Here is a 25,060-nt window from a genome sequence, read left to right as displayed (position 1 = left end):
TAGTCAACAGTGAATCTAATTTTAATAAGTGCAATACAATGACACATATGTCTCCTACTTATTCTGTGACTTTCATGGAAATAGCTTGATTCATTTTGACGTGACATTGCTATTACTAAAAATGGATGAACGCTGCCTGTGTGTAATTTACAGCGAAAAGGCTTCATTACACATGGATCCTTTATTACCATCGTCCAAACCGTACTGTAGAATATATTGGAACAATCCTACATTCTTTTATAGGAAATACACCAAATTTGGCACAGATGTAGAGCTTACAACGCTGAATAATTCTTTATATGGGATTAAGTAAAACATTTTAATATAACTTCAGATATTTAGGTTGAAAAACGTACTTTTTATGTGATTTTTTACCACAATTTTTACCTAAAAATATCATTATTACAGAGGATATAACTTCCTCAAGGATCCTCCGCAGTAAATTTTAATCTTCTCTGTTACGTAGCTGTGGGTATGCCAATATACTGTGGACATAAATACATACTGTGACACTAAGGACGAACCTTCTCTATACTTTATGAAAAATCCATCTCTGCCGGCATTTCAAATTCAATACTACCAATATTAATGCCGTTCATACCTAAAAAAATACAACTTTCCGGTATAAATCATTCTGGGACACCCTGTACATTGAGTGTTATGATATCTCTGATCTCATTTCTTCTCTGTGCTTTATATATAAAGTTGAGTAAGTAGTGTTTTCAATATTTTCTGGGAATGATTTCCAATAATTCATATGCTCCTGCATACAGTGGCATTAAATAAACTAGTACTTGGCATGACTGATAAGGCTAGCGTGGAATATAATGGCTCAGCAGTTAAATTATTCAAGAAGATTGATAAATTGTAAGACATTTGATTATATATTGTAAGGAAGGTTTGTAATGCTGGAGGCTAGCTGTACATGTAGAGTATTCTATCACCAGGAAGGTTGTTGACTCCAGTACTTTGTTTATAGTGCAGCATGGATATAGTCCACCATCTTTATGCACTAGGATCCAAAACAAGCTCATCCATCAGTGCGCAGTTCTTTAACCCCAATTCATTTGCACATTCATTGAATGACCTTTGAAAATTTGGGTACAAAAACTCTTGCTCTGCAACTGGAGGTCAAATTTTGCACTATGATTGTTTAATTGAGGTCATGAACAATGCCATTGGGATGAGGCCATCGTGGTCCATAGTGATGTGTGTTTTCCATTGTCCCAAATCTTGGCACACAGGGTTGTCTGTTCTCTGCTGTGATTTTCTGAGCTTCACTGTAATTATTCCATTGAAATGATTAGCTATGTTCATGGCTTTAGCGCTGCAGCACATATTTATTGCAGCAGAAAATGCTGCTGCTTTTATTACCTGCTGCATCTGGCACAATTGCAAAATGCATCAGTATTGGCCCTTAGTCCAGGTATCCCTGCTGCACCACTAAAATTGCTGTGGTCGTCCTTTGTTTACGGTGATTACCACATAAAAAGGGCAACACATATAACAATGCTTTGGCTATGCAGGAAGTGTATTTTAGGAAAATACATTGTTGCCCCGAAAGCGGTTGACTACAGCAACTTTGTGACCCCATTTGTTTGATGGAAAATTATTAGGTGCACTTGTTCTCATTTTGCTGGCTATTTCACGCACCATAAATTTTTTCTCACATAATTTAAGTTTTACACATCATAATTTGCCACATGTTTCATCTCTTATCTATGGGCACATTTGCTGGAATTAAGCAAGAAATGACTCACACATTCCATTTTTTGAGTGTTTTCCAACCCAAAATAAAAGAAAGTATTTGACAGCGTATCTTCAACATTTTGTTACGTCAAGCAGGTAGTGAGCTAAGTTACTGTGGTACTTATGTACAGAATCTGTGTGGTAGCAGCATGTTTTTTAAAGTGTGTGTGTTTTCTGTTTCGCCACTGTAAATTGAACCTCACAGTTATAAATCTTTTGGTATTGCCTTTTATATGCATGCGCACAGTAGTTACAATAACTGTACAAAAGAAGTGATGCAAGTGATGACATTGGTTGTATCATGAAGGTTATCAGTCAACATTAAAAGGTAAATTTTCACGGGAAAATTTTCTGGACACGTGACCAATGCGTATCAATGTGAGTGTAACCTCGAGCCTGATCCCTGACCCCCGGCGGTGACCTCGCTATTCAAGTCTTAGTAATTTTGAATTGGAATAGTATTTTTGACCGCAATTTTGATAGAAATTTGTGCATTGCAAATTTATTGAATATTATGTTATCTTAATTTTTCACAATATCATCAAAACGTAATTTCAAAATATCTATCTACGGAAAAAATATTTATCTACGGAAACTCTTGCCATAACATTATTAACTTACGACAAGTAACTTATTTTGCCTCAAAGGAGGAATTCTTCCTATTCAAATACATTGGAAGAACACCCGCTGTGCTCGGGTCACATTCCATAATGCTAATATGTCTGCGCCCATGGGTGTCACGTGTCCAGAAAATTTTCCCGTGAAAATTTACCTATTAATTCTGACTGGTTATAAGCTTGCAGTTCTTATTGTTTATTTAGAATCATTGACACTTGCCTTCATTTCCTTGGGGCCACACATGTATAAAAGTTATAAGCATCCATGTGAATTGACTTTCAAAAATGACCCTAAGCGAGGATGTCAAAATTTTTGGCAAACTAACCCTAAACGAGGATTTTACTCAAATAAAAACACCCTAAGCGAAGAATTGGTTTGAAACAAGGATAGATATTGCGTGTGTCGGTATGAGTGTCATTCAGTGATGATGATCAGCTAGGCGCTTTGAAGTCGGCTTTTTTTAAAATCTGGTGTGTAAAATGGCTCAGAAACCACTCTTTTGTGCTGAAAAACTTGATAAATATGTCACCACTAATGGCCGTTAATTGGGTAGGTTAAAAAAACTACCCTAAACGAGGATCATTCTTTAAAAAACACCCATTCTTCCAGTAAAATGAGTGTTATGATAATCATGTATGCTATCAGCATTACTATGTCTCTGATTTGTTGAAGAACAAAAACAGTTCCAGTAGGACTACAATCATAGGCAAAATTCCCTGGGACACTTACTATGTTGCTGTTATATATTCCATCCTATTTCAAACCCCCTCCCATCCCCACCAACCTAAACATGTTACATGTTTCAAAATTGAGGCTTTTGGTGTAAGGGGAGTGGGGAGGGTCATTGAACTGTATTTAAGTGTCCCTGCAGTTTGCACTTGATTGTAGCTTTTAGTATGTAGCAAGGTCTTTTTTTTTCTATTTCTAAAAAATGTTCCATTTAGAAGCTTGAGACAATGGTGATGTGATGAAGTAAATTAAATTTATCATTCAATTTGACTGAAAATGTGGCCAATTACTTTAAATTGTTTTCAGCTTTGATCAAATAATCATTAGCAATTGTATATCCAATGTTGAATGGCAGCTTTTTGAATGGGCAGGAATATAAAGTGAAAAAAAAATTGATTTAGGTCGACAACTGGCCCATTTTGCTTGATTGCACCACTTTATGTCTTGGAGATGGAGAAGTAATGACAGTACTTACGTTTTCCTGTGTAGAAAAAACAAGTTGCTATTAACCTTTGATTTCAAATGCATAAGATAAATAACTTGAGTCTTAAGCAAGCCAAAAGAAATACTAAGGGGTGCCAAATGTGTTTGTTGACCCCACTCTAACTAGCCATATTCAGAAGTGTGGCTTTATTCTTTATGTGGAACTAATGGGGATAGAATACTAGTAAGTGAGTAGAACAGGTGCATATTATAATGTATGTGCATCACATTGATATTTCTTGTTAGGTGACTAAGACACATTATACCTATGATATTGATAAGCATCAATGATTGGTATTAGCGAAGGATAGCGTGGCACAATAACTTACGCACGTATATATGCAATGGAATAATACACACATGCGCAACTACTATATTTGCTCACTGTGTGATTTTGCACTGCTGTAATTGGTCGCATGTGGCGGGTCCATTTTTGTCAATTCAATTTTTCAAGTGGCAAATGTAAGCTGTTATGAAAATGTAATAGCCAAAAAAAAAAATGATGTGGGAATTATTAAAGGTGGGTGATCCAGTTGTTTTCTACCTCACAAGTGGGAGGTGGGGTATGAGACTGTCATTTGGGTCACACACCTTTAACCTTTAATAAGTGAAGCTTGAGTGCATGGACATCAGGACCGACACGTGTTTCTGCATCATTGCATTTTTACCTATGTGCATTGGTGTTGAGTTGCTAGCATTGATTTAACCATTCTGGTCATTTCAAATGCATGTGATTTTGGTTTACACCCTGGATGGACGACTTCATAAACCGAATCAGAGGTGTGAAGGTCAGGATTTAAATCCCATTGAAATGAACAGTTAATTGGAATGGCATTAACGCAATGATGTGATGTGAGACTTTAATTGCTTGGGACTGGGAGATGTGTCAGATGAAATGATCTGATAAAGTAATTGGTCAGTTGGTTATAAATGCCTATAAGACTTGTATGTGATATTACCTTTTGGAAAAATCAATCTGTAATGACGATTGACCTGATTTTTCAAGCAATTTTTTGTGGTGTAAGCTGCAAGGCGAAGATGTATCAGCAAATATGTGACCCGCTCTGGCAAAACTAGGAACAAGTCGCATTTTTGACATTTCATGTTTGACTACAAATGTAAGCACTATTATATAGACCACTTGACATGTGACGTCATTGCCCGGCAGTATGCGCACGCATTATGGTACTTTCCAATGTTCTTTGCCCTGCAGTGTGCGTGCGCATCGTAGTCTGCTCAGGGCATGTGTATTTTAAATCTCCCACCACATTTCATATAGTACAAGAAAGCCATTGAACAGTGAAGCGGTTCGTTCGGGCATATCGACAGACCAATCCCTCACTTTTGTTGATAAACAATGATGTAAAGTGGTCTATAGTAAGCTTTAAAATGATACAAAAATTATACAAATAGCATCAATACTTTTCATGATATGGATAATTTTCTAAATAATACCTTGATATTTTTGCTAAATTGCTATTCTGAGTAATGGGCCAATTAGTTTCCTGCCTTACACAGGATTGAATAGGGATTATCATGGTTCAACTGTTTTGGGGATTTGAGCGTCTACTTAGTTCCACAGTCAAATATCATGAAATTAAGAATTCCAAAATGTGATTTTTTTTTATGGGAATGTCACCTTTAAAAGCTTATAACTCAAAAAACATGTCTGGCAACTTGTTCCTGGTTTTGTTGGAGCTGGTCACATGTTGACTATACCTTGGGTCTGTTCAAATTTAATAATGATGTTGAATGCATCTCTGTACTTGAGATCATTCCGATTGTGCTAACTTTACACACAAGCATATTATGTAGTGATTCTGAGAACAACGCACATATTTCAAGGCTTCATAACCTAAAACACACAGTGACATCCCTATCAAACATGAAGCGACACAAAGTTTAGCTATCTACTGAAGATAGCAAAATTGTACCAAGATAGCAAAGTTGTAAATACTATAAAAATAAAACAAGCAGCCAATACTTGTACTCTTTGGCTCTGATCAAGACTTAATTTGTTGAAGTTTATTTCATATTTGGTTGAGAATTAAAGAAACAGTGATTTAAAATCTAATGAAGAAACAAAATCAAAAGTTGCACTTATTTGTTCTAATTAATGAAAGCGCAAAGATAGTTTTAACGTGCTAAGCAATGTAAGAAGACGCTTTGATGGTTTTTGAATCTTCAAGAAATTTTTTATTGTACTGCCGATATTTTACCTTAAATCCCAATTCACAGGGTATATTTTTATTGAGACACCCTATATATACATGATACAACAATGTGCCTCGTTCGTTTTATCTTTTTTTAAATATTTTTCCTTATATACATAATATATACACATTTTATGTTACTCAAATATTGCTTTCATGTATTTTGCATTTTCGTAAAAAGCCGCCCCCATTGGCAATTATACCAAATGTATCAGATACGGTTAAACACAGCACTATAAATCATATAATGACTAGAAATTATTCAGTTTGATGACACTGTTATAAGTCATTCACCCAAAATGTTATTTATATAGGGGTTATCTTGTTATCAGTTAGGTTTCTTGGTAATAAAAGCAAGGATTTGTGTGTGGGGGAGAGGGGTGCCAGCAAACACATAATATGAAACTTTACATTGCAACTGTGGACATAACTGCAACAGGGGAATGTCCCCAGTTACGCACAGCAAATAAGTAAAAACATGTCCACGTACATCGGTCCAGTACAGAGTCCCCGGTTATGGGCGAATACATGCAGTGTTGTGTGGGTTTGTGCACATGTAATTACTAGAGATCGTAAATGTTGTGTTTTTTGTCCAAATGGGGACTTACAGACAACCAGGGAGATCTCTTGTTGAAAGTACTTATGCTACTACCTCCATGCCTAGAAATACTAAAAGTACAAATAAATAATAGGGGAAATGTTCCTCGTTTGGTGTAAAAAAAATCCCCAGAAACAGTGTTTTGTAGGTTCCTGGCCATTTGTGTATGTTTTATGTGTTCCAAGTTGATTGTTGCACATCATTGTGTATCTAGTAAAAGCTGTTTCTTTCTTAGAAAGACTATATGTGACCATCCAGCACAACTGAGCCCTGAAGTCGCCAATCATCATTTTTGAGATATTCAACCAAAATATTCTGCTTGAAATTAGCTTTAAAATGATGTATATCATGTCTATAGTACTTGACATTTAAGTAGTGAAAAAACAGTCAACAAATCCTTTGTTTCCTATTGTTTATTGTTAAGTTCAATGGAGCATATCTCAATGGTGGTACTGGTGACATCTGGGCTCAGTTGTGGTGGATGGTCACATATGTATATGTGTTAATTATTTGTTTATGCATGGCCATCATTGAACTAAATATTGCTCTGTCAGCTGTTAATTAGCTTTGAAGCAGACTAAATATAGGAGCCACGTCTGACACGTTTCCCCTAACACTTTTTGAAATAAATGTAAAAAAATGTAAAGAGGTATGTGTAGCCTTATTTGTTTTATTTAAATGGACCAATTTATAGCAATGGTTCATTATGTAAAAAAGAGGCTGTTTTAAAAGTTGCACTCCAATTCATATATAGGAGTAAATTTTCCTGAACACATGAATAGACCTGACCTACTGTATTGTTTTAGAGTTGACTCCTATGGAACTTTTTTGCATAATGAACCATTGTGATGATATATGTGATGCTATAATAATAAATTGGTCCTGCAGATGTGTAAAAACAAACTACCATTTTACATTTTCACATATCATGAAACATTTTTTCCATTTATTTCAGAAAGTGTTAGGGGGAAGTTATGCCATCAGTTTATAGCTATCTACTGATGATTAGCTGGTGAAATAGAAATCAAATTATATAATGAAAAAGCTAAGCCAAAGAAATTGTCAAATTACATCTTTCCATACATTCAGTTGATACTTCTTCAGTTTTATAAATTTCATGTTTCAGACTTAAATAGAGAGTGTTTTATTGCATAGTCTTGAGTGTAGTTAAAGCTGGTTAAGGGATCTAGAATGAGCGTTTTGAGCGTTTCGACAGTATTTTTTGTGGGACATGAGAGCACATCAGACATATCGAATTCCATTCTGAATACGAAGAATGTCCTTCTGATATCAAATAATTTTGATTTTTTGAAATTATTAATGTAATACACATTTTTTTCCCAAAAGACCTAATTTTTGTTGGTGTTTTGGGAAAAAAATCCATATCTTCAATACTGAAAGGCCAAAATTTTCAATTGATCGTCGGCTTTTCATCCCACCTACATACACTTTAAGTATAAATCATCAGATTTATAAAGTTTACTTGAGTACTGTTAAATATCAAAATATCAATTATTAATGATTTGCCATAAAATGTGTATTACTTTGCAAATTTCAAAAATCAAAATTATTTGATATCAGAAGGACATTCTTCAGTATTCAGAATGCAATTCGATATGTCTGATGTGCTCTAATGTCCCACAATAAATACTGTCCAAACGCTCATACCCCTTCCCTTAATGGTTATGATTTAATTAAGCTTGCTTGGATCACTTCATTAATAATTGGTTATCATCTATTCATAATGCCCAGTCATTCATCAATCCTGCTGTCAATATAAATGGGTCATTTTAAGCAGCTTAACAGTCAGCATTAGCAGGTTTGAAAGATTTTTGCATAATGTTACTGTGGGAATATATTATTTTGTGGGATGAAATTCACAAACCCAAAGTGAGGGAGGTAGTTTGTAGTTATGGCTCTGAGTTGTAGTATTTATTTAACTCCCCCTTTTACCTCTACCTGCTCCTCTCTCCCTCCCTCCTCCTCCCTCCTCCCTCCCTCCCTCCCTCCCTCCCTCCTCCTCCTCCTCCCCCCCTTCCTCTAAACCCTCCATCACACCCTCCTTGCTATAAAATCAGGTATGGTAACATTGCAAATTGATTGTTATATTTTGTTCTTGGGTAATGTCAAAAACCTTATCAAAAGGACTGTAAAGTTGAGTGTGATATTTGTTGTAGTCAGTGTACACCTGCATCAGTCAGTTAAGGTGGTTCTGGACCCATTTTGGAAGTGCTCTATTTATGTTTTAAACATATTAATTGAGTAGGGCAGAGAACACTGATCCATATGCCTTTTGTTTGAAGCTAATCGGACATACGGTTTTCATAATACATACATTTTAAATGTCTTTGTATTGTATTGTTTTTATCAATAATCAATACAGTTAATGAGCTAATATGACTTGAAAGTGCTCATTAATATGTAATTTTTGCCAATATTTTGCTAAAATCCAATGCATAAATGTTCATAACATTTTTATTTAACAGAATATTGGTTTCAAACTTGGTCAAAGTGTTCCTAATGACTTCCAGATAATTTATGCATAATTAATTAGCTAGCCGCCCTAATTTGCATAATTAATTAGCATTTATGCAAATTAGCTCATTAATTATGCAAATATGCAAATGAGGGGCGGCTTCACTATATAATACATTAGAACATATTAGAAACACTTTGACCAAGTTTCAGGGCAAAAGTATGCAAAATAAAAGTACCATGAACATTTATGCATTGATTTTTAGCAAAATATTGGCAAAAATTACATATTAATGAGTCTTTACAGTCCTTTTAGCTCATTAACTATATTGATTATTGATAAAAACAATAAGATACAAAGAAAATATAATTTGATGTAGTATAGAAACCGTATGTCCGATTTGCTTCAAACAAAAGGCATATTGATCAGTGTACTTTACCCTACTCAATTAATCTGTTTAAAACATGCTCAAAGCATTTCCTTATTTCTAGAAAATGCATCCAATACCACCTTAAGCAGTGTACATAATGAGTAGCACATGTAGCTTGTATCAATCATGTTGCTATCCATCAACCTCTATATGAAGTTTAACATGCAACAAATATCACTGAATATGACATAAATTGTCCCGACTGTGAGATCAGTTATCATGTCTGCATTATGTTAAATAAACAAATGCTATCAAACTTGATGGATTATATGTTGAACGATGCAGATGTATCATCTTATCGAAAAGCTCCCAACTTGTAGTTCTGTGCTATCTTAACTCTCTTCACGCGGGTGTCGACTGCAGATGACAAGTTTCAATTGTTTTTTTTTAATTCAAAAAATTTCAGATATGTAAATTTTCATGACCATATTTGGAATCAGCATGAAAAATGCATTAAAATGAGTACAAACAAGCCTAGTATTGGTTCAGTAGTTCTTAAGATAGCTCTTGATATTTTGAGAAAATATTTCAAAACTTCAACTTTTTCCGTTGAAGCGCATGGCTAGCACGAAGAGCATTAATGAATCCATCCTAGGTTAGGGAGATTACACGGAAATATAGATTTGTCATACTCTGATTCAAAGGTATTGTGACCACCATCTCTATGCTGGGATTCCTGGAACATGTCATCAGCTGACTTCCTTGTGAGATTAACACCTTGAACAGATGCCTATAATATTAACAATTTGTTAATATTTTTTTAATATTTTGAAAATTGAATTTTAGTATGTGATACTAATATAATATTTGTTGTTTTATGTTTCACTGCTGCGTAATTCAAATATTCATAGTTTTTTCCTCACATCGGCAGTGAAGAACCATTGACAAATTGTACTGTTTTACTTAAGGGAAGGGGTATGAACGTTTGGACGGTATTTATTGTGGGACATTAGAGCACATCAGACATATGATAAGAGACGTAAACTCAGATATGGCAGTCTAAACCCCAGATAAGGCGCCATACATCTCGGGTAAAGCAGTCCCAATCCCAATCCCAAAAAAAACATAAACCTAAGTATTGTCACCTCTCTGGTATCTAGAAATGGCAAATAAGGTTTTTGACAATCTAATTGGTAAAATAGCTCAAATGAACATTGAGCAATATATGATATTAAATCTACATGGATCAGTGCTTCCACATAAATTTGGATCCCAATTTCAGTGTATGAACACCTTCAAAACTTATTTATGTGGTTGGATAAAGGTAGTCTGCTGAAATGCTTGCTGTATTTTGTCAAATCATTTGTTGTATTGTCAAAGTAGCACACATGAAATGATGTAATTCTGTAGTTGTAATCCTGTGTTGTCATTTTGGTATCTTTACAGGTCTGCCACACCCCACAATGGTTTCATGATCATGAATAGACTCAGCATGCACAACTTGACCGAGCCGGTGACAAAAGACCTGGAATTTCAGCATCAAGATCCGTTCTTGCTATACCGGAATGCAAAATGTGAGTCAACAAATCGGCACAGCGTTATATTGTTGCACGGTAGATTTTGTCGGTAATCCTGGCAATCATGAGGAATCCTGTAATGTTAATGGAGAAAAGGTTGGGTCGTAAAAGCAAAACAAGTTTCATGTGAAGACATTGATAACATGAATTATTTCAACAAACACAGAATCTCACAGAGATTGTGTGTATTCGCCTGCACAAAGCGAGTATATTATTTTTTAGAGCTATACCATGTCACCACATTAGTTTCAGTAGACCTTTGCATGTACGAGGGGGTATCAAAAAGTTTTAGAAATCGCCCAGAAGTGAAAGAGCTATATCAATGAAATTTTGTCAGTGCAATCACTGGTCCTTATGTACATTATGGTCCAAAAATGGTCTCATAGCTATGTTTACTTTTTTTACAGGTGGCACTACATGCCAATAACCCGCTGCCCCAGTTACTGCGCATAAACTGCAAGATTGAGAAAATAGAGGCAAGCAGCATTATTAAGGTTACACAGAATTTGGATGGTTCTAGGTTCAAATTGGCTGTTACGCAGCCACCTAAACCATTTTTTTTCTCAGAAAATAAACATCGTAGGCCTAAAAATCATAGGTCATCTCGAAGCTAACATTCTAAGCATTATTATTAATTATTATTTATTAATCTAGCTCATACACAAATGTACTTTGAAAGTGTTTCAATTTTGTTCACGTATCATGAGCATGAAGATTTTTGTGACAGAGGCCATAATTTATTGACACAAGCCCGATTTCTCTCTCGATTTGCCTGCAGATTATAAACAGGTCAATATAATAATGTTCCTATCAATTTAAAACACAGCTTGTGTGAATTTCATTTTATAAGCTTATGCATTGACAGAATTTGAGTGAAATCTGGTACCACTTTATTGTCATTTTGCAACAATAATATTCGTTTTGTGTCTGATGTTATCGCCAGAATTCTTAGCTACATTATTTCTATGATACCTTCTTAACTCACACGTGGTATGCTAATTTTACTAGGATTCGCCAAAAATGAAATATCTGTGTGTTTTGTCACATCAATGCTGTCATTTTCACGGATTTCAAGACTGGTTACGGCCATGACAAGTCATACACGTGAACAAAATCATTTGTATTAGCTTTATCTTTCAATCTGTTGATTGCACAATGGGCATGGTAATTAATGATTAGTGTGACATTGCAGCCAACAATTAAATACTTACATGATTTCAGCATAATGGTGAAAATTTTACAATTTTGTATTATTTCCTCGAGATGTTTCTCCGCACACACGTTTCGCCATCGATAAATATAAGAGGTCACGACCTCGGGTGACACTAACGGCATGGCCAAGACTAACTCGACCCAATACCAATTTGCACCACTATGACAAACAACTGTTTCCAATTTCTATGCCGTTTTCTTCCGCCTCCACTTCTTTCTCCTGCACCCTCTCTTCTTAGTGGCGTAGCGAGGTCACCATATTGGGGGGCACCGAACATGATGGGGAGGGGCGGCACTGGGTCTGGTTGGGGATTTGGGGGCAGAAGCCATTTTTCTACAATTTTCCTATGGGATTTTCTAAATTTTCAGATTGATTGGGGCATGTTACCCTGTGCCCCTATGACGCCACGCCACAGATCACTGGCGTAGTATGGTTCATCACATGGGGGGGCGGGGCACCACCATGATTGGGGCGCTTTGGGGTCTGATTGGGGGAGGGCACGAGCCGTTTTTCGACAATTTTCCTACTGGAATTTTTAAGACAGATCGATTGGGGAATATGCCCCTATGACTATACACCACTGTAGAAATCTCTTTCTCTAAAATAAATCTATAGCCTAAACAATAAAGGAAATTAAATAAATAGGCCTACGTAAAGCAATAAGTATATTTTGTTATATTAAAGAAGAACAAAATATATCATAGAAGAAATACAATAGCAAAAGAGCATGAAAATTATTGCAAAACTTCAATGAATAGGCCTAGGCCTAATAGTAAATAGGGAGTTTCATGAATACATTGGTGCGCGCGGGGTAGGAGAATAATGTAGGCCCGTATGTGTAAAAATCAAGCCCCCTCCGCCTCCTGTAAAAGATCAAATGATAACTTTACTCCCCTATAGGCCTACACTGCTGTTGGCCATTGCACGGATCCCAAAATGGGGGGAGAAGGGAGCGGTAAAGGGTCCAGTTTGGCCGTGGAGTTTGGAGGGTCGGAGGAGCCCGTAAAAGGCCCTTCGGTTTTTTTCGGACTCACTTTTATAGGCCTCCCGGATAGGCCTAAGGTCTCTGTTACGTTCGGCTTTGCTTTTAACGGGCCCGGGTCCATAAGGTGGGCCTACCTTTTTATATTTTTTACTTAATTTCCCTCTCATTCACATGATTGGTCGAGTGCCCAGCATAAAACAATCGTGCCTCGGGATGTACGATCATGGGGTAGGGGAAAGGAAGTAACTTCACTTTTTAATGATGTTATTGTAGGCCTACTATTTTGTTTTTGTTAGGGGCCTATTATTTTTGTGTGAAATAAGAATCATTTTCTTCTTCCAACTTTATAAAAAGTCGGCGTCAATAAAACGGGCAATAAAATTGCAACCCCACCCCCCCTTTTTTTTTGGGCATTTTATGACCCCCAACCACCACCGATACACCTTACCCCCTAAGCAGACTAAAATTGTATTGAAATCAGTATTTTGAATAAAATAAACCCACTCTCTGTGCTCCTCTTGTGTCTGCCTACATTTTGGTCATCAAAATTTTACCAAATTGGCAACACGGTAGGTATTTTTGGCAACCCCAAAAGAGCTGTCGGCCAAGGGTTTCGGGCCCGCTAAGGGACTAAGCTCGGTGGGGTTGAGGGCTAAGCCCCGAGCTATATGGTTTCTGCAGATTTAGCACCAAAAGGACATTTCAGAGGGTAAAAATAACATTTCAAAGCTCCTGGCTTGTTTTACACTTTTAATAAAAAGTGCTTCCTTCTTCCAGAAAACATGCTTATTGTATGATAAGAAGATTTTGTAAAATTCGGTATGTTCAACATACAGAGTGATGTCACTACAAATTGGGACTAAACTCAGAGATGTCACAGGCTGACCCCAAAAATCCTGAACTTGCGAAGGTTTAAGCGGCGTGTGAGCTCTCGCCCAACACGGGCGGGGGTCCGGGGCCTGCTTAAGGGCCCCCGGTGGGGGTCAAGGGGGTGAAGCCCCCTGAAGCCAGATGGGTTCTGTCCATTTAGCACCACAGGAAAGGCCATTTCAGAGGGTAAAAAGAACATTTCAAAGCTCCTGACTTTGTTCTACACTTTTAATAAAAAGTGCTTCCTTCTGCCAGAAAACATGCTTTAAAGTTTTGAGTTTCATATACTTTTATGCACAAGAGACACTCTTAAAAAATGTTTTTGGCTTTATTACATGACCAATATGGCTGATGCTGATATATGTGAAGCAAACAACAAAGGCAATAATTAATCATTTTTTGTGCTTGGCATCCACTGCCTAAACCACCCCACCCCGCCCCCACCAACCGGCACCCCATCATGGGCCTTGACGATCAGTGTGCTTTTAGTTAAAATTTCAGGACAACAAACATTTTAGCAGATTTAGCACCCCAAAAGAGACCATTTTTGACATTAAACCTGTTTTAGACTTTTTTTGAAAAAATGCTTCCTTCACCCTAAAAAAGTGGTTTTAAATTTGCAGTTTCCTATACTTTTGTACATGAGAGACATTCTTCAAAGTTCTTTTGTTGCCTAATAACATGGCCTACATGACTGAACTTGATATATATAATGGGCAATATAAAAACAATGATTCATTAAATTTTGACCCCCCCTTCGGGTATGTGGGAGGGGCCCATGGGGGGGGAGTACTAATGTGCATGAAGAATACATTGTGTGATCAGAATAATTTGTAAAATTTGGTATGTTAAACATACAGAGTGATGTCACTACAAATTGGGACTAAAATAGTAGGCCTATCCCAAGGGAAATACAAAGGCCTACACCCCCCACACCCCCCAACCAACTTCCCCACCCCCACCCCAAGTCCACCCGACAGCCACATAAAGCCAAAGGATACCGCTAAAAGGTTCATATCAAACCTTTTGACCGAAATTTGCTTCCATTTAGACTTAAACATGACTTGATATTAGAGTATACATAGGCCTATATACATCAGTATAGCATCATCTCAAACGTCATCGTTCATTAATACACATTACATACTTCTTCCTTGGGTAATATTCAATGAGGAAAAAGAGATGAGTTTTTTTATTTTTATCGACACAATCAGTATTATGAGTATAACATGCTGTCCGATAACGGATCAAAATTCATCAATTTTGGACATGAAAAAGCTTGAAAAGGTGTTCTCAATAATATAAAAGATTTGACCACATGCATGTTAAATGAGTACCATTATCTAGCCGACTCATCCAGTCAGTATTCTAAGGTTTTCATTTTAAAATTGGAGATGTTCCCCACCCGATTCCCCCCGGGTGCCCCCCCCCCCCCCCAAACCAATCACAGGCCTCAAAAACTATACAGGGTCGGTCGGGTTTTTCTGGCTGCATTACAATGGGGCAGTGTCTTTGAGGCCGAAAAGTGCGTCTTGGGCGGTCGAGCTTGCAACTGCAGCGATTTGTGGGCGATTTGACATGAGGCTGACACCTTTATAGTATGTTTTATAATAGAGATAATTGTCTTGCGCATGACAGATGACAAGCTACTGCCTGTCAATCAAATTTGTTACCAAGCATCGGTAAACAAATTGAACAATAGGAGATGACTGAAGGTGACAAAATAAGCTAAAATGGTCATTTTACACTTTTTTTGACTTTTTTAAAATTCACATGATTGGTATGCATGTTTTCTTACGTGTAAGATGATAATATATTTTTTGAGCTGACAAAGCCTGAAAAGATATTGTTTAACCTTAAGATCCTGCTTTTAAAGGGTTGCAGTGCCTAGAAAATTGATGATGAAATGAAAGTTATCTTCGGTGGTGATTGTGATATGTCTCTGTCGCTCTTTGGAAAAGGAATTTTTATTTCATCACAGATTTTCTGGGCACTGTAACCCTTAAAATGGAACTTAATCATACTACATAGTACATGCCTCAATTTTCTCCATTTTGCTGGTTATGCGGTAACATAGGCAGGTAGTGACTTATAGCTCCTGTAAAAAAAAGTAAACATACTTATGAGACCATTTTTGCACCATAGTGTACATAAGGATCAGTGATTGCACTGACAAAATTTCGTTGATATAGCTCTTTTACTTCTGTGCGATTTCTAAAACTTTTTGATACCCCCTCGTATTGTAATAGCTATTACAATTTTACTTTGAAAATTCAATATAACTCTACTGTAGTACTAGGTACAGTTCAACCTCTCTCATCTTAACCTCATTTGTACAGATCTCTCTGTTATATGGCTGTGTGATCTTCATAGGATGACTTGCTTTCATGCTTTGAAGTATTTAGAATAACATACATGTATATAGATGAGTTGACCAATGATGTCACATGTTTACATTCAGACCGCCCTCTATTGTTTCAAGCCAGGCAAAATAACATAGGAGTGTCTATGACAGACCACATAAATGGCTCAACTTTTAAAAACCTTTGAAGTTTTGTGTGATATTATGTATATAGCTTGATGCATTTATAAACAAGTTTGATAACATTTTTTGTATCATTTGCTTTGAAACCAACGTTAATGAATAAAAATCAACTTCTTCCATGTAAACTATAGTGTTTTTTGCCTGACAGTTTTGATCACAGACCAACAGAGGGCGTATCAAATGTAAACACATGTCACCTCATCTATACAGCACTAAATTACCACCTGTCAATGACAGTTATTACTCGATAATCTTTTGTCCCAATTTCAGCACTTTGGAAAATCAGTACAGAATTATGCATAAATCACTTATCCAGATTTTTCACTTATCTGGACTATGATCATCATGACTGGATAAAAGAGGTTTGACTGGAAAAGTTTGTTTGTGTAAGCAATTCAATCAGCACATATGCCCCTCTGGTGAACATATCCTAAACCAGGATAAAATGCTGAAGTGTCACTAGCTGGATAAGAGTAGCTAGTCTCAATTCATCATTTATGATTTAGTTCAATACATCATTCATGATATTGAATTGGGACAGGAATGATCAGATTTCTGTAAGGAAAAGCAATATATTACACTCAGGCAGAGGATTGATAGGAAGCAGGGTGGTCAGAATATTATATTTATAGCCAAGTTGTGCGTTTCGATGAATTGCTGGTTCACTGAGGCAAAATCATTTTTGCAATAATAACTGACTTTCATGTGATGTGAAATTCTAATGAATATGAAATTATAAAATGAAGGAAATGTCACCTACGTATGTCATGTCATAAACTTAAATAATGAAATGGCAGAAAGAGTAAGTATGTGAAATGTAGCCCAAAATGAATAACTATGCAATATGGGTTCTAGGTCCTAATTTTTCGTGATTGAGGCACTTTTTTATAATTGCATACACACAGAGCATAATTTGAACACAATTAGAGGAAAATAACACATACAACAAACACAGATTACTGAGTGCATGGCAAACATAGAGAGATATATCACATTACCAGTGTTCGAAATTTTGGTTGTCCGTTCGCCCGGGACAACCAAAACATGCACCGGACAACCAAAAATAATGATCTAGTTGTCCGGCGGACAACCAAAGATCTACAGCCAAAAGTCACTTTTTCAGCATGTTAGTTTGCTCAAACCTGATACAACTGATGATTTGTTAAATATTTAAGAGTAATTGTTCATAAATTGACTACACTCACTTCACTTTATTGGTCACATGTAGTTGTTTCAGATTGTGGCAGCTTACGGACAACTAAAAACTTTGGTGGACAACCAGAAATTACAACCTGGTTGTCCGTGGGACAACCCCTTTTATTTTCTTAATTCGAACACTGCACATTACCCTCCATTGACCACATGCAAACATGGTGCTATGTACATGCATTTTCCAGTTCAAGTTCAGAGCTTGTAGTGTAAAGTCAGGTGGAATGAGAGGTTTAAAGGAATGACTTCAAGGCTTTGTGGTAATGGTAAATGTGTTCGAATTTACAGATAGGGGCAATCTACATGAGATATGAAATCCACATCAATGTTGGTCATCTGCAAGCCAGATCAATGTGGACTTGCTTTGTACCCTTTTGGATGCATGTATGGAGCACGTTTTAAGCAATAACAGCACAAGGGTGACGTCTTAAAATGGGTGTATTACATACACACCATGCAGCATGTAATGCAATCGCTCCTTAAACATTGCATTATAATGACCTTGTAGAACTTGTGATGGGAGAGCGCTGCTTTCACACAATTACTACGTAGTGCAGTGTGGTGATACGTTTACCCTGTATTGATGAAGTTCAACATTGACATGAATTAATTCAGCTCTGCTTCTATGTGTGGATTGCTCCATTGCTACATGTACATCCACGACTTACATGGATTGATGTTGATGGAATAATTAAGGATTAAGTAAGGGGGAAATATAAAAGAGGAATTTAACTAAACAAAAAAAGATGCAAATAATTGTATAACGGCAATCTATGACAATAGATAATGTTCCATTTCTATGTATGTACGGTACTTGTTTACATTTATGTTTATTATTTTTGTGAGCAATGGCGTTCGCTTGATCAGAAATCCCATGCTACTGTATGCTGTCAAGTAAAAGTATAAGCGACCGTACTGGCCGAGTCGATAAACATGGCTAAACAGTCACTGATATAAACTCATCTTATTGTTCTTTTGGCTTTATTTTGCTTATTATTTTGCCACATTCAGGACCTGATCCAGGATTATAATGTAGGAATAAAACATGATAGAATTCACATCAATTTCCTCTCGTCTAACTTTTTTGTGTAGTATTCGGCGAAATACTGTATGATACATACATTGATACCGCCATTATCTGCATGGAAGCGTGATCCAGTTGCTGTGGTAACGCTCCGAGGTCACCAATATGACGTCACGACTACGATAGCGAATTCGCAGAATGAGTCAGGTGTTTAAAAGGCATTCAAAATGTAAAAAATATGTTTTTCTCATGCAGTGTAGTATTTGCTTGGTTTTTAAATTATTTGGGTGAAACATTTAATAAATTACAAAATTTGAACATGTGTTCAGAACACACTGGGTGCAAATCTAGGTGTCTGTTTCATTTCAGAGTGTAGCTAAGATGCTAATAGCTTGGGCTCATAAACCACAATTGAATACATCAAGTGAATAACAAATACAATCCAACTGTCCACATTTGAAGATAATGAGATTTATATTTACATTCTTAAATGTGAAGACCATACTGAGTATGTTTCCTCAAGGTTAATCAAATATAACTGAACATTTTCTCCTGATCAAACCGTGAAATCAAATATCATTATATCATGTATTTCCAGTTAAATCAATTCTCTTTTTCCTGAAATACAAAAGATTGGCCCGCAGACATTTCTTTTGCTGTTTCCAACATTCAAGTGCAGTTTGTTGACCCACTCTAAGGAATATGGCTCCTTGAATGTTCATACAAAGCTATATCTACAGTCTAAGAAAACACTTGCAGCATCCCTTAATTCAATAATGCTGTGTCCAGTGTACAGGCAGAATTCTAGTCAACCGATTCCTATTGTCACTCAGTCATTTAATGAGACAATACAAACGATCAAATTTGGTGTTGAAATGAGCAAAATTTTGAGTTGCACCTTTTCAATGTAAAATTAATTTTCTCGGCCAAATAAAAAGCAGTAAATGTCATGAAAACCTATAAAGCTTGATACTATATTTTTTTACAAATCCTAGTGTTAAACTTAGAAATCAGTCATTTAGTGTAAGATTTTCGATTTTGACAGGCTTCAACTTGGCACGCAAGCTTTTGTTTTTGATCAACCTTTTAGCTTTTCAAATTAATATAGTTTGCTAATGAAGGATTTTTCCCAACTTTCTAACGCACATCACCGTGAGTGAGCTATATATCATAGTTTTGTCAGAATTTCGGTTTTGATTGCACCGTTTTTCAATTCCGATTACCAATTTTGTCAAAATCAACTCGCGAATATACCCATGGATGGATGATTTTAAAAGCCACAATAGAAATAAAGATTGGTTCTGCTGGATATTAGAAATGAAGTACTGAGTTGGACATTTTGCAGTCACAGGTGAAAAAGGTGAAATCAAAATGGATATTCTGACAAAACTATAATATATAGACCCACACGATGTGCCTTACAGAGGTGGGAAATATCTTTCTTTAGCAAATTTTATAAGTTTGAAATGCTAAAAACTGAATTTCGAAAAAAGCTTGCAGGCCAAGTTAAGGTCTATAAAAATCAAAAATCTTACACTAAAAGACACAATTTCATGCCTAATTTTAACACCAGAATTTAAAAAAAATGTATATCCAAGCACTATGTTTTTAACTGACATTTTTGAAAGAAAAAAATATTGCTTTATATTTGACCAAGAAAAATAATTTCATAGCAAAAAGGTGTCAGTATCTCTGAATTGTGCTGATTTCAACATGTATCGATCGACTAGTGCGACTATGCATAACAAAAGAAGCCGGTGACTAAAGTTCTGCCTGGTGTAGTGCATGACCAATATCATCTACAATGGTGAGACCACCTCAGTAAGTGTGTTTATAGTGGGAACAGATGAACGGTACTTTGCCGTATAAATTCTGTGCAGTCACAAATTGTCCGGAAACTCCTCGCACACCAGCTGTATCAAACATTAGCATATATTTGCTATGGCTTTTGCCAGAAGTGGTACATATAGCATAGTGCTTTTTTTTAGATCTGACCTTGGTATACGGCTGAGTTCATTCAACACTTCAGCAAGCTAAATTTGTTTCCCATTTTTAACAACACCAGTTGCGGTAAATAATGTTGTGATGTGCCCTGAGTAATTTAATTTAATTATTTAACTTTGTTTACAAGCTGAAAGTATTTCATGAGATGGGAAACCCCCTTGCACAAGAGTGTGTATGTTATTGGGAATTCCCTTTCATCCATCAGGTGATCAAAACAAACTGAATCATAGTTATTAATATCATAGGGGATTTTCCATATTGCTCAATGTTCAGTGCATGGGTGCACCATCAGGGGAACCCCTGATAACAGATTGTGAAATGAACATTTGGAAACCCCCCAGGAAGTGATGTAATGAGAAATGTTAATGTGTATAATTAATCTTGGGAAATCCCAAGCTTGCATCATCTGTGAAGATGTGAATGAAGTGATGGTTTATTAATAGATGATGGGTTTTGCATGAGTACTGGTATAAAAGCTGGAGGCTTGAGTTTGGACTTTACAGAATGTCATGGGAGATTGTGAAACTCCATATGTGTGTGATGGTCTTCGTGCTTCAAAAAAGAAGTACATTTTAACCAGTTTATATAGCCAATAATTGAGCTAATTTTAATACAGCAACAAAGGAGATTGCGAGCACACAAATGTGCTCTTCCTCATCAAAGTATTAAAGTTCTTCTGTCGAATTGCTGGAGTTTGCTGGGTTTATGAAAACCACACTTCTGTCATATACACCGGAGCAGAAACCTGTTCCCTGGAGAAAGAGTGATTGGTGAAAGAAACACCATTTTGGAGAAAGCAGCGCAAGGAGAAATATTTGGAGAAAGCAGCGCAAGGAGATATATTTTGGAGAAAGCAGCGCAAGGAGATATATTTTGGAGAAAGCAGCATCATTTTCGTGTGAGGATTTCACATGCAAGGATATTTATAAATGCAAGTGTACACTGGACTTCGCTGATTTTCGCAGGACAAGTGAATAAGGATATATTACATCAGTCGTCCAGAACATTGCAAGAACTCTAGAATCACCAACAAGAAGACCGCTGGTTAAGTACTGATAGAATAAAACTGTGATTGTGTGATTTTATTATATGCAATTGTTGTTATATGTACCAATCATACTTTGTTTTCAATTAAAGACTTAGGTTTTGTTAGCTTAATCAAACAGTGTATTTGTGTTGTGCATTCGTGTGAGTTCGGGTAAAAGGTGATTTTGGCCTTGAGTCAGTACGACTCGTAACAATGTGCTCAAAACTCGCATGAAGGCGCTAAATCTGACAATAGCAACAATAGCACAAAGGAGCGCAAGTTAATGTGAAAGTGTGATTCTTGCCATAAGAGCACAGAATAGCATAATGTAGCGCGAATATAATGAGTAGTATAGGTAAATAGCAATAGTAGCACAAAGGAGCATAAGTTAATGTGAAAGTCTGATTCTTACGATAAAAGCACAGAATAGCAAAATGTAGCGCGAATATGCTGTTTCAATAGTAGTTTTGTAAATAGCAATAATAGCATAGAGGACCACATGTATTATGTGAAAGCGAATGATCTGTAGTGTACATCACCTACCTCAAGCTTGTGCTATTCACACGATTTTGCTCTTCTCACTGATTCCATCACATACCTCAAGCTTGTGCTATTCACGCGATTTTGCGCTTTTATCTGTAGTGTACATCACCTACCTCGAACTTTTGCTATTCACACGAATTTGCTCTTCTCACTCATTCCATCACATACCTCAAGCTTGTGCTATTCACACGATTTTGCGCTTTTTCTAAAAACCGCCCACCCCAGATTTCTTTTTGCCAAGAACCGCTGTGTTTAAAGTCGACTCTGAAAGAGTTGTCAGGATGAGGATGTTTATACAAGTGGTTAAATTTCTCTTTGCTGAGAACCGCTGTTTCTAAAGTCGCCATCCTCTGAAAGAGTTGTCAGGACGAGGATGTTTAGATTAAGTACTCACAGACAATATACCCCTTCCCGAAAACTTCCCAATCCCAGATTTCAAACTTCTCTTTACTTAAAAAGCATTGGCAACTTGAGCAACAGTACATGGTGTATATATACCGCCCCAATAACGAACACCGCCTCTAAACATTATTGTTAAAAAAATATATATAAAATAAACGCCCACCCCAGATTTAAATTTCTCTTTGCCGAGAACCGTGTTGTTTTAACCAAGGAAATTTATGGAATAATGATACGTACGAGGATGTTTATAAAGAAAACCGCCCCAATGATAGACTCTCATGATATCAACACATTTATTACAAACTTGTTTACCGTGTTTTTCAGCATTCACAATTCACGTTAAGCCGTTTTAATCAAGTGTTGTGGAAAGATTTTAAGTTAGAAAAATATAACTTGTGTTAATTATATCACAAATAGCAATTCTTTAAAATCGCGGTGCGATTATTGCGATTATACATTCAAAGTAATGGCAGAAACACGCTATCGCAAGGCATGTTAATGAGATTGCTATTGTCAGTTATAGCGCCTTTCTCAAAACTCGGTATCTTACTATAATTTGCCTTATGTTGCGTGTATGTATGTATGTGTGTGTGTAAAAGGCTCCGTCAGTTTTGATCCCAGCCTCGCCAAATTCGCACGGGGATGCAGAAAAATACGGGGAGTCGTAAGCTACCTTCGGTCGAAATCGGAGGTCGAAGGCCAAAGGTCAAATTTTAAACTTGGTCCGATTGGGCTGTAACTCGGTGGGTGGAATCCTTGATGTGAGGGGAATGCGGAGGTCACATTCGGTTGAGATCGGTAAAGAGTTGGGCTCAAAATCGGCGAAAATGTGATTTTTTGTTTGTTTTATCCAAAATCTACAGTATGGTATTGCACCCTGAATGCCCTCTCGGTTAATCTATAAATAGCTCTGATGATATGCTATGATCAAGCTGATACATGTATACGCCTTGCACAATATACCAACTCTTGCTATAAAAGTACAAAGCCACTGTGGGTTTTATATTAACCCATTAAATGAAGGAAGAAAGAAAGTGTAGTCAGTAACACAATAAAAATATATAAATTAATTGATTTAATTAATTACCGGTAAATAAGTGATGTCATCTGAGGTCAAAGGTCATCCAACAGGTCATCCAGGGTCAAATGTCAAAAGGGGTCAACGGGGTGAAACAGTACCCTATCAGCTGGATTGGGCTTAAACTTGGTAAAATAAATCTGAGGAATCAGGCTATGGTATTAAATAAAAGTCCCTAGGATTAGACCTATACCACTTTATGCTGGTGATTGTATTATAAAACCCTTTAACTGAAGAAAGAAATGGTCAGTTAAATAAATACATAAATAAATGAATTAATTAATTAATTGTCATCCGAGGTCAAAGGGCATCAAACAGGTCAAAGGTCATGTGGGTCCGGCTATGTTGCTGTTATGCATATGGGCATATTGAGCTTAATAATCATTTATGCATACGGGTATCAACTCTAGTCTTACTATAATTTGCCTTATGTTGCGTGTATGTATGTATGTATGTGTGTAAAAGGCTCCGTCAGTTTTGATCCCAGCCTCGCCAAATTCGCACGGGGATGCAGAAAAATACGGGGGCGTCGTAAGCTACCTTCGGTCTAAATCGGAGGTCGAAGGTCAAAGGTCAAATTTTAAACTTGGTCCGATTGGGCTGTAACTCGGAGGGTGGACTCCTTGATGCGAGGGGAATGCGGAGGTCACATTTGGTCGAGATCGGTAAAGGATTGGGCTCAAAATCGGCGAAAATGTGATATTTTGTTTGTTTTATCCAAAATCCACAGTATGGTATATTGCACCCTGAATGCCCTCTCTGTTAATCTATAAATAGCTCTGATGATATGTTCTGATCATGCTGATACATGTATAGGCCTTGCACAATATACCAACTCTTGCTATCAAGCCAATGTCTTCCACTGTGGGTTTTATATTAACCCATTAAATGAAGGAAGAAACAAAGTGTAGTCAGTAAAACAATAAAAATATATTTATTAATTGATGTAGTTAATTACCGGTAAATAAGTGATGTCATCTGAGGTCAAAGGTCATCCAATAGGTCATCCAGGGTCAAAGGTCATAAGGGGTCAATGGGGTGAAACAGTACACTATCAGCTGGATTGAGCTTATTAACTTGGTAAAATAAATCTGAGGAATCAGGCTATGACCTATACCACTTTATGCTGGTGATTGTATTAGGCTATATTAACCCTTTAACTGAAGAAAGAAATGGTCAGTTAAATAAATAAATAAATTCATTAATGCATACGGCCATACGGGTATACCTCTAGTATCTATAAACATGCTAATGACACAATTTTGTGTCATCTAAATGGCATTTATTTAGTTAAGGTTTGCATTTAAGTCAGCCCTCGAATTAACCCACGGCACCCATGGCATTTTG

The 25,060-nt window shown here is 36.6% G+C and overlaps 1 protein-coding gene across 1 annotated transcript in view; it reads left to right on the top strand.

Moving 5' to 3' along the window:
* LOC140148179 (uncharacterized) overlaps positions 1–25,060 on the top strand; it is a 171,426-nt gene that overhangs the window by 124,969 nt on the left and 21,397 nt on the right. The window contains 1 exon segment of the mRNA XM_072170040.1: positions 10,683–10,810. Coding sequence (XP_072026141.1) covers positions 10,683–10,810 — 128 coding nt within the window.

The sequence above is a fragment of the Amphiura filiformis genome, chromosome 3 (assembly GCF_039555335.1).
Source record: "Amphiura filiformis chromosome 3, Afil_fr2py, whole genome shotgun sequence".
Lineage (NCBI taxonomy): Eukaryota > Metazoa > Echinodermata > Ophiuroidea > Amphilepidida > Amphiuridae > Amphiura > Amphiura filiformis.
The sequence above is the reverse complement of the archived record's forward strand: the minus strand, read 5'-3'. Positions and strand labels throughout refer to the sequence as shown.